Raw genomic sequence first — 11,713 nt, 5'->3', positions numbered from 1 at the left:
AACCACAGCAGTCCCTGAGGTGCAGGTGCACTCAGTACTAATGGTCCAAATTTTAACCCAGTAACACTGAAGGAACGGTGATATATTTCCCAGTCAGGATGGTGAACGGCTTGGAAGAGAACTTCCAGTGGTGGTGTTCCCATTGTCTGTGGCTCTTGGCCTTTTAGATGGTGGTAGCCATGGGCTTTGAAGGTGCGGTCCGAGGAGCCTAGGTGAGTACCTTCAGTGGATCTTATAGATAGTACACTGTGTGGAGGTTGTGCCAATCAATTGTGTTGTTGAATCGCGATAAGTTTCTCAAGTGTTGTTGGAGCTGCATTCTAATTGAGTGCAAGTGCCACTTGATAGTGCAGAGTATTTCATCACATTCCTAACTTATGCCTTGTGGATGGGGGACAGGCTTTGCAGTGTCAGGAGATGAGTTACTCACCACAACATTCATAGCCTCTGACCTGCTTTTGCAGCCACAGTACTTATATGGCTAGTCCAGTTCAGTTTCTGGTCAATGGTAGCCCCTCAAGATGTTGATGGTGGTGGCTTCAGCAATGGCAATGCTTTTGAATACCAAGGGACGATGATAAAATTCTTTCTTGTCATAGACAGCCATTGCCTGGCACTTGTGTAGCACAAATGTTACAAGGCACTTGTCAGTCCAAACCTGGATATTGTTCAGGTCTTGCTACATTTGTACATGGACTGCTTCAGTACTTGAACAGTTATGAATGAGGACTGAACATTGTTCCATTATCAGCGAATATCCCAACTTCTGATCTTGTAATGGAGAAAAGGTAATTGATGAAGCAGCTGAAGATGGTTGAGCCTGGGATACTACTCTGAGGAACTCCTGCAGTGATGTCCTGCGACTGAGATGATTGACCTCCAACAACCATGACCATCTTCCTTTGTGCTAGATATTACTCCAATCAGCACAGGCTTTTCCCCCCTCCTATGATTCCCATGGAGCGCAGTTCTGCTTGGACTCCTTGCTGCCACACTCATTCAAAGCTGTCTTAATTCAAGGGCCATTCTTATCTCATGGAACAGTAGTTCTAATTATGTTACTTCAATTCATGCAATGAACAATGATGTAGCCGCTACGCAACTTTCTTTGAATAAATTCATAGTATTGGTGAAAAAATTGAAGCAAAGGGGAGAAATTGGATAATAGTGGCCAGTCACATGAAGCAGAAAAGATGATTGCTAAAACCATAATTATAGTTTTGTGCAGAATGTATTTGAACAACACCACAGCAAGTGCTAGCTATCTTTAGGAATCAGTTGCTATTGGATATTCCTCTTCAACTATTTTTTAAAAAGAAACTGCAACATATAGGATGTTAATAGAAAATCAAAGTGCAATGCTCAATGGGTAAAAATAGTAAAGTACAAACTTCAACAAATAAAAACAAATGTAAACAATCAGAAATGCATTCTCTGCATAAACAGTGACAGCATAAGCGCGATGTTTTGCTGGAGGGGATTAGTGGAAGTGGTCAAATGCTTTCTTGTAAGTAAAGCTTTCTCACAACTTGTAAATCAAGCATCAGTGGTAATCTATAAAGTAGACAGAAATGCTGAAAATACCCAGATCAGGCAGCATCTGTGGGAAGAGAAACACAGAGATAAGGAGCAGCATGCTACCCCCATCTGGAGGCAAAGGTGGGAAAAGGTCATCACATCCACACCAGCTCACCCTGCTGGCGTGCCTCACTGGGGAGGAAACCCCAGCCTCAGGAGCTGTTGGCCAATCCGATTGGTCAGCAGTCTCAGCAGCCCCAACAGCGCATTAGTGGGTGCTGCTAGGATTGCAACCAGGAAGCCAGCACCAAGTATACCTACATCACATGGACCAAAACTGCTCAAGGCATCGGCTCACCACTACTTTCTCAAGGGCAACTAGGAATGGGCAATACAAAATGCTGGCCCAGCCAGTGACGCCAACATCCCATGAAAAAATTTTTAAAAAACAAGGAGGGTCATGTATTCCAGAGCCAGATAAGTCTGGGTCTTGGACAGGGAGGGTTTGGGCAGTTTAGAAAATGGAGAGGATAGGTGTCAGGGATGGTGCACCTTATAGAGCAGGCAAGTAGGAAGTGGGGGAGGGGAGTGCGGGGAGATACAGCCTTAGGAACCTCGCCTCTGAAGACTGTACCCCTCCCCACTCTTTCCTGCCCTTTGAAATTGTTTTTCAAAAACCACCTGCCCACGCCAACCATTTTATGGTGTGGACAATGTATTATTGAAGTTAACTGGCTTGTTAATAAGCCCAACTGAACCTTAATTATTTATTTAAAACTGCAATTGGGCTGCCGATTCCAGTGCCTGACCTCCCTTTATGACATGAGGTTGAGGTGGGCACCCATCCTATTTTAAGTGCTCTCCCCCGACCCCCATTAAAATTATGCTCAATGGTTGCACACAAAACGTTGCCCATTGTTTCAAGCAATGTTTTGGTTACTCTTTATACAGATGCTGCCTGAGCAGCTGAGCGTTTGCCACATCTGTAGACTTTTCCCATTATTTTCATGGTGACCTTAGTGAACATCCTTAGTGAACTTATACACGGGCTGGTTAGGGCAAGAGGGTCCAAACTACGACCCTGCACGATATGTGCCCCAAGAGATCTAGTTACTTGGTGACTCAGTTCCTATTTTTACAAGTAAGGATTCTTGCGACTGATTTTATGTGCTTATGTTTCTGCACATTGGCACATTTAGACTTTTCCACCAAATTGTTTATATGCACCCTCATGCTGTACAACTATATGTAGGTGACCCTGGAAGAAGTCTGGATGAGTGTCTTTAGGTACTGCTGTTACTTCCTCAAAAGTAAAACTGGGCTTAGCTGCACTTGATTTAGTACATATATGTTAACATACTTTGCTTGATCCTCTAAGCAATGGCCATCCCCTTTTTGTGAGAATGCTCCCTATTCAAGTTAATGGGCAACATGCTAATACTTTGCCATTATAATACATTGCAGCTTCAGAGGAGCAGCGTCCCATAATTGCATCTTTCCTTTGGAAATCAGAATATAAATACACCTCCATAAAACAATCATGTTGCTTGAAGCAATTTCATTTTTCTTTTCTAAAAAAAATGAAAATGTTTTCTTTCTGTGGTGGTTTACAAGTCTGAGCAAAAAGATTTCTTTGTCACAGTGGGGAGAAGCCAGAAACAAGTCACAAATTTGTGAACAAACAAAAAGGTCAGTAGTAAGTGGAAAGTAGATTTTCTCAAAAAAAACCCAAAATGCGGCCCAGTCATCATCTTTAGAAGATGAACGGCTTTAATTTCATCATTCAAAGAAATCACATTCAAGCAGAAATGCAGCCTGAACTTCCTAGGGCACTGGACTTTTCTTGGAAATTTCACATTCATTGATCTCCTTTCATATTTTGAAGGTTGTAGAAGCATCTGATCTAAAGTGTAGAATAGACATTTACATTTTCTTTAAAGAGCTGCATAAAACATATAGGGTGTTTTACACTCTGTCCAACATTTGGGGAACAAAGTCAAAACAATCTTAGTAGTGAACAGTATTTCAGAGACAAAGGAGGGATGCAACAGAACATTCCTCCAAATTAGAAACTTTTTTAAAAAATGACTTCTTCAAATTGAAATTTGCTTTTCAATTTTCAAAGGGTTAAATGAGCAATACAGCCAGGTAAATTATTATTAGCAAATGGAAGCTGCTAAGTTTACAAAACTTCACGTATATTCTTTCAAATAGAGTAAGTTGTGCAAATTATAAACACACTAGAAATATGGACACAGCAGTTAGTCCTTTTCATTCCAGTGGTTACGCTACCTTCTCAAATACGCTTCTCTTATTTCTCAGGATATAGAGAGAGATCAGCATAAGTCCTGCTTGCTACACTGGTCACCATGATAGAAATAGCAATCTCGTAATTTGAAGACACTTAATACAACTGTGCCTTAAAAAGGTGTAAACTTAACAAACCATCAGTTTTGCCATTGCCCATTTATATGGGATTGTTTGAGCTATGAAATTTCACTCTACTCCGAAAGGGGCAGGTATTCTGTTTTCACAGATTTCCAAATTTACTCGATTCAGGTCACTGTCTATTCATATACTTGAAAACAAAAAAGAGTTAAGCAATCCAAGTCAATATCGGAGTTGGGAATCTAGTACTCAGAAAAACGTTGAACTATCAGGAGTGGACTTTACTCAGATGACATTCCATGCCTGCTAAGGCAGTAATCTCAGAATTACCCGGTTCACAACAGCCATACACTGTTCAATCATAACATTAACTGAATCCGAATTTCAGATTCAGAGCTGCAGTTGCACAATTGAAGTCAAAATTAGATTGTGCCCAGCATTTTATGACGGTAATTTTCAATTACCAGAGGTGTATAGAATTCAGGTGGGACCAATAAATTATCAAAGGCTTATGGGTGCAAGTTTTAACGTGTATTTTAAAAATCAGTGGTAAGTTCTATTTACACGTTAAGCAAATCTTACTCTGTTTGCCCCATACTTGAGAATGAGTTTCCCCCTAAACTAGCAAAATAGGATGTGTTGATCCATTGTACAAGCAGAGTAACAAATTTAGCTTAAAAGTAAGAAAATGGATGGCTTTGGTTAGGACAGAGATTACATACCAATAATTTGTTTGAAGAGGTGTAGAAGGAAAGGGATATTGGCCTTTGCACTATGGTAATGTTGGTTCACCAACTTATGAAGGCCATTAAACCTCAGCCCTCACAGAATCCCCATTATTCTAACCAGAATAAAGCCCAGCTTCTGGTAACCATCTGCCCATAGTCTTTTGCAGATGGGAAATGCCTTTGGTTGAGGGGTTCAAACAAATAGCACTAACATTCTCATGGGAATGAAGGACCACACCAGTTTAAAGTATTGCAGACTAGAACAGAAAATATTAGTCTAGATTTTCCTTAACTGTTTTCAGATGACACTGGTGCCAAACGTATGAACCAATCAAGTTCATCAAAGACTGTGGAGCTTCTAAGGGTTTATAAGTTTCTATGCTGTGGTTGCAAAAGGCTTGGCACTTCATTTGCCCAGTCAGAAAGTTGAGCCTCACTGGAAGTCATTCTACGTCAACCCCATCTTGTGGTTATGTTTAATGCTTACAACGTGTCTGGAGCAGACATATGGAACCGTGACATTCCGTCTATGACATACCAGTTGGTTACTCACCCACCACTTGATATTCTTTGCACCAATAAACAAAAACTAGAAATAGTAACCACCTGATTATAATAGCCAACAAGGGGCAACTGGTTTGTGGTCACTGTGGATGGGTTTGAGTATGAGTCTGCGCTCCTGTGGAACTTCTTTAAATGTAGAAACAAAATGAACAGTGTGTTCAGAAGCATTACTTTTCAAAAAGAAATGTGTGTGTCAAACAATACACACATGCTATGAAATCAAAAAAATATTGAACACCAGCTTTTCACTGTTGGATTGCTTTTCATTTGACCTGAAGCTTGATTTATGAGCTAAATAAAACAAGTCTTAATTCATTGATGTTTGGTACTGAAAATGCATTTGGACTGGTTCACAGTCCCCCCTATATCCTAACCCAACAATGAGACTGGGCAAACATTGGCCAGAAGCTATTTTAAGACCACTTTTTAAAAATAAACTGAAATTTTACTGGAAAGCAACTTATGACAAGACCACTTCAGCTACACCCCACCTCACCTTAAAAGGACATGATCAAATGTGTTGCACTTTCAGCTACAATAATGTTCAGAATTCTCATTTCCACCTCATGTAAGCACAAGCCTTTTTTTTCCCCCAATGTAGTTCACGATTGTTCTTCAATTTCTACTGTATGAGTGTGCTCACTATTTTCTGATATAGTCTTTTTGGCATCTCCAGTCTCTTTGGCATTGCTTTCTTGTTTAGGGTTCTCATGGCCTTTGGGATCAGTATCATTGGGAAAAGTGCTCTCTCCATTCATTATGCCTCCTCCTCCTCCTTCAATTGCCTCGTCCAGGGCTTCTGTTAAGTTCAAATCCTGTTCTCCTTCATCGTCACTGTTTAAATTTCTCAGCACCATTGGAATTTTGGAGTCTGTTACAGAGTTCTCTAGCATGGCGATGTTACTTTCTTCATATTTGGGAAGTGGTGCCTCTTTGTCCTGGAGTTCTGTAAAATGCTCTCTTTTTGTAGCAGCACTTTGCACTGCTTTGTCCAAGATCTCCTTCTCTGCTGTGCGGAGCTGAATGGCCATCTTGGTGTGGTAGGACAGTTCTGGCTTTTCAAGCAATGACTTATCATCCTAAAATCAAAGGGGTGGGATGAGGGAGGAAAAGAGGAGGAGGAGGAGACAAAATTGACTTATTTTCAAACAATTCAAACAATTGGTTACATAGACATACTACAAAGGTTAAGGTTGTTCTCCTCAGATGATTTAATTGAGGCATTTAAATTCCTGAAGCGTTCCAATATAAGAGGTTATATCACCTTTAACTTAGTAAAAATTCCAAATTGCTTCACAAGACTGATTATCAAACAAAAATTGACACGGAGCCACATAAGGAGCTATTAGGGTGGATGACCAAAAACTTGGTTTGAGGCAAGTTTTAAGGGGTATCATAAAGCAGGGAAGAGAGACACAGATTTAAAGGAGGAACTTCCATTGTAGAGTGCTTGGCTGCTAAAGGTGCAGTCACCTTTAGCGGGCGGCACAGTAGCACAGTGGTTAGCACTGCTGCTTCACAGCTCCAGGGACCTAGACTCGATTCCTGGCTTGGGTCACTGTCAGTGTGGAGTTTGCACATCCATGCAGGCATGAGGAGAGTTTCCTCCAGGTGCTCCGGTTTCCTCCCACAGTCCAAAGATGTGCGGGTTAGGTTGATTGGTCATGCTAAAATTGCCCCTTGGTGTACTAGGATGTTTAGGTTAGCCGGATTAGCAGGTAAAATATGTAGGGATATGGGGGTAGGGCCTGGGTGGGATTGTGGTTGGTGCAGACTTGATGGGCCGAAGGGCCTCTTTCTGCACTGCGGGGTTCTATGACATCTATGACCAATAGTAGAATCAAGAAAAACTGGCAAGAGGCCATACTTCTTTTTAGGTTCATTCGTGGAATGTGGGCACCACTGGCTAGGCTAACATTTATTGTCCATTCCCAATTGCCCTAATGAAGGTAGTCATTAGCTGCCTTCTTAAACTGCTTCATTGGCCTGATTGTAAAACAAAAATTGACGTTGACTCACAGACAGAGTTATTAGAATAAATGACCAAAATCTTTGTCAAAGAAGCAGGTTTTAAGTAGTACTGTAAGGCAGAAGAGGTCGAGGGGTTTAAGGAAAAGCGTGATGAAAGCCAATTTTTTTAAAAAACTTATTCATTCAAGGGACATGAGCTAGTCCAGCATTTACTGCCCACCTACAATTGCCCTCGAGAAGGTGGTGTTGAGCTGCCTTCTTCAACCATTGCAGTCTTTGTGGTATAGGGACCACCTCTGCTAGGGAGTTCCAAGATTTTGAGCATGCAACAGTGAAGGAACTGCAACATATTTTCAAGTCAGGATGCTGTGGTGATTGGGGGTAACCTCCAGGTGTTAGTATACCCATGCAACCTGTTGCCCTTGTCCTTCTCGATGGTAGAGATACAAGTTTAGAAGGTGACATCAAAGGAGCTTTGGTGAGCTTTTACAATGGTGGGGATTGCTGCAATTGTGTGCAAGTGGTAGACAGAGTGAATGTTTGTAGATGGGGTGGCAAATAAGCAGGCTGCTTTGTTCTGGATGGTGTTGAGTTTCTTGAGTATTGTTGGAGCTGCACTCATTCAGACAAATGGAGAGTATTTCATCGCATTTCTGACTTGTGCCTTGTAGGTGGTGGAGGTCTTTGGGCAGTCAGGTGTTAGAGTTTCTCACCGCATGATTCCTAGTCTCTGACCTGTTTTTATAGCTACAGTATTTATGTGGCTAGTGCCATTCCGTTTCTGTTCTTTGGTAACCTCCAGGATGTTGATAGTGGGGGATGACAATGCCATTGAATGTCAAGGGGTGATGGTTAGATTCTCTCTTGATGGAGGTGGTCATTGCCTGACACTTGGATGTGGTAAATGTTACTTACTACTCATCAGTCCAAGCCTGGATATCATACAAATGCAGCAAGACCTGGACATGGACTGTTTCAGTATCTGAGGAGTTGTGAATGGTGCTTGTGCAGTCAATGAACATCCCCACTTCTGACCTTATGGAAGGAAGGAAGGTCACTGATGAAGCAACTGTAAGCGGTTGAGCCTAGGACACTACACAGAGGAAGGCCTGCAAAGACGTCCTGGAGCTGAGATGACTAACTTCCAACAACCACAACCATTATTTGTGCTAGGTATGACTCCAACCCAGAGTCCCATTGACTCCAGTTTACTTGGGCTCTTTGGTGTCACAATTTCACTATAAAGTAACTTTCAAAAGAAAATTAAATAAATGCTTAATTGGAAAACTTGTAGGACAAGGGGGAAGTGCAAAGCAGTGGGACTAATTGGATAAATTCTTTCAAAGATTATACACAATGGTCAGAGTGACTGCTCACATCATTCTATAATTCTACTTCCATCCTATTTAATGCAGCTTTACATGAAAACAATCTTCTTGAAATAAATTCTGTAAGACACAAACTGTGTTTCTGTTTATACATACAAAGCTGAATACAGAATTAAAAATCCATTAAGTTTCCAGTTTTAACATTTTTAAATAACAAAACAACATATGAGGAACTTACCTCAGTAGTAGTTTTATATGTTTTTAAGAGGAGTGCAGCTCTGGTTTCAAGAAAGGTCCACAGTTTGATTTCATTATCCCAGCTCACAGGGAAATCAGAATTTCCTACGGTAAAGATCTTATCGATTGCATGATCTCCCACAAGATGTTCTTTCAATTCATCTGTAATTACATAGGTTATAATTGAGAGCATTCAAACGTTGATAGCTCAAAGACCCTGGGGCCCGATTTCAACATACGGTAACTTTGGCTGATTACAATTTGAAAAGAAGGTGGTAATATATGTCTTATCATTCCATATTTTGCTCTTTGAATATCTCTCACCCACTCTTTTGGCATCCCTCAAGTAGCACTCCAGTTTCCCAGCAGGCATTTCTGAGGCACAACTACAAGGAGATGCACAAAATACTTTGTGCTGACTTGCTCACAGATTTTCTCCTCCATCATTGTATCTTCAGCCTCAGGCTGGCAGTACATTTTAGGACATAAATTCAGCATTACCTCATTTGCTTTTTTCTTTATTTTTAAAGAAACCTATGTTTACTGAGTCATTTTCAAATCCAAAAAAGAGGGTTCTGCCCAAACATTTACTTTTCTTTCTCTTGCAGGAACTGACCAATTTGCAGTTAATTTCTGGCATTTACTTCTTTTACATTGTTTATGCACTGATGAATACAGAATGAGGTTTGGCTTAGAGTCCAGGCATCCATTACTTTGTTGAAACATCTGCATCTCCAGGAAAGCACTGCTTGATTGACAACTCTTTATTTCTCATCTATTTAATTGTACAAATATTTTGATTTAGAGATTTCAGGGGCTTGCAATTTCTGTTACTGATACTTTAAAGGGTCTGGGTGACAGATTTTTTTAAAAGTCAAGCTGTAGTGAGACCATTTTGCATGAATGAATTTTTTTAAAGCTTTTTCCACATATTCTGTTGTTACTGTATGATTCAGTAGTTCTACATAGAGTGTATACTAGATGAATGGGCATAGACATATCATGGGTTGAAACTGAGGATCTGAGAGGCCATGGGGCAATCTGTTGGCATGTGTGGATGAAGGGCGTGAACAACTAGAGAGTTGTTGTTTTATTGATTTTACTGTAATTGGAACAAATTTCTAGAACACCATTAAACAGCCTGCCTCACTACCCAGCTGTCCCTGAGGCTATTCTGGGGCATGGCTGGCTTGACTCCAATCACCATTCCCTCCCCTCCTCTGCAACAAAAATTCTGCCTTGGCGGGCACCTTCTCCCGAACATGCGCAAGGCAGCCAAATGTCCCAACTCCCACTACTCGCTTTGAGAATGAAAATCCAGCCCAATGTTTCAAGAAAGAAATGGCTAAAAAGAGGATGGATCCATGTGCCAAGTTCTCCCAGATAAACCCAGAACTGACCATTACTTTAAATTATTTACACATAGTATCATTACCATGTCATTCTTGGTTCAATGTTGGTACTCTAGCTTCTAGGTCAGAAGGTTGTGGGTTCAAACCCTACTCTGAAGCCATGACCACACATACCTAAGCTAATATTTCGGTGTGGTACTACAATTTGAATGAAACATTATACTAAGGCCAGCCCTTTCAACCAGACGCAAAAGAACACTGCGCTTTGAAAGAGCAGGAGAGATGTCTCGGTATCCTAGCAAACATTTATCCTTCCTCATTAAAAACATCTTACCTGGTCACAATTCTCATTGTTATTTGTGAGATTATGCTGTGAAAAAAATGACTGCGCTTTTTCCTACATTACAGCAATAACTATTGTTCAAAAGTATTTCAGGTGACCTGATGTCATTACCTTTAATTCAATTAAACACAATAGAATGGTAAAACTTAAACTATGTCACAATAATGGAATCGGGACATGCTAAAAGTCTTGTTTCTCCAAGAGATCACAGTGCAACCTCCTTTAGCTGATATCAGCTCTGAATATGATGTTATCCAGGAATTTTAATTTTAAAACCATTTTTTAAACAAAATATTAAAAATCTATATTTCCATGAAATGTTTTGATTAATTAACTAACGAATTATAAAAGCAGGGTCAGAAAAGACTGAATTTCAAACACATGAATGTAAATAGCATCAATTCCTATCAAGTTCTGTTGAATCATTCAGGTTTCTTTAGTATTTTGTTCAAGCTAATGGTGACTTATGAACATTGATTAGAAAAACACTGTGCCAACTGTCCTAGAAAAGGTATTTCTTATTTTATGGGATGTGAATAACGTTGGCCAAGCCAGTACTTATTGCTCATTCTCAAATGCCTATCTTGAAATGCACTTGTCCAAGGGTTGGCGATACATCCACAGGGCTGTTAGGAAGGGAGACCCAGTGACAGTAAAGGAATGGCAATATACTTCCAAATCAGGATGACATGTGACTGCAGATGGTGGTGCTCCCATGCATCTACCGTCCTTGTCCTTCTAAGGTTGAGGGTTGGGAAAGTGCTATCCAAGGAGCCTTGGTGAGTTGCTGCAGTGCATCTTGTAAATGATACTCACTGCTGCCAGTGTGCATTGGTGGTGGAGGGAGTGCATTTTGAGAAGGTGGATGGAGTAGCAATCAAACAGGTTCCTTTATCCTGGATGGTGTTGAGCTTCTTGAATGAATTTGGAGCTGCACTTATCCAGGCATTCCATCTCACTTCTGATAGGGCATTCTATCATACTTCTGACTTGCACTTGTACAGTCTTGGGGAGTTAGAATGAGAGTTACATGAAAAACTGATTCTTATGAGGATACAAATTAAATAATTTCACTCCCTTGTTAAATGATCCAGGGAAACAGTTAGCCTACTTGACTTACAAGCCCCTCTATGTTTCTCTCACCGCACAATGCTCACTTTTGACTATTACACTAACTAGATTTCATAGAAACATGAATGTTTGCCTTGGTTTATTTACGATCATCACCCATTGGTTCACTGTAAGATTCATTGCAAAGGTGAAGCAGAGATTGGAAGAATATGG

At 40.6% G+C, this 11,713-nt stretch overlaps 1 protein-coding gene across 2 annotated transcripts in view; it reads right to left on the bottom strand.

Annotated features, from left to right (window-relative positions):
• Positions 1 to 3,265: 3,265 nt before the first annotated feature.
• Positions 3,266 to 11,713, bottom strand: part of setd3 (SET domain containing 3, actin histidine methyltransferase) — a 116,044-nt gene continuing 107,596 nt past the window's right edge. For both annotated transcript variants that reach the window (XM_080202331.1, XM_080202329.1), the window contains 2 exons: positions 8,736 to 8,896; positions 3,266 to 6,277 (listed from right to left, as the gene is read on the bottom strand). In XM_080202331.1, coding sequence (XP_080058457.1) covers positions 5,801 to 6,277; positions 8,736 to 8,896 — 638 coding nt within the window. In that variant the 3' untranslated portion in view covers positions 3,266 to 5,800. The remainder of the gene's footprint in view (positions 6,278 to 8,735; positions 8,897 to 11,713) is intronic.

This window comes from Carcharhinus amblyrhynchos, chromosome 14 (genome assembly GCF_965287045.1).
Source record: "Carcharhinus amblyrhynchos chromosome 14, sCarAmb.v2.hapA, whole genome shotgun sequence".
NCBI classification, from domain to species: Eukaryota; Metazoa; Chordata; class Chondrichthyes; order Carcharhiniformes; family Carcharhinidae; genus Carcharhinus; species Carcharhinus amblyrhynchos.
This window is presented reverse-complemented; position numbering and strand designations above follow the sequence as displayed.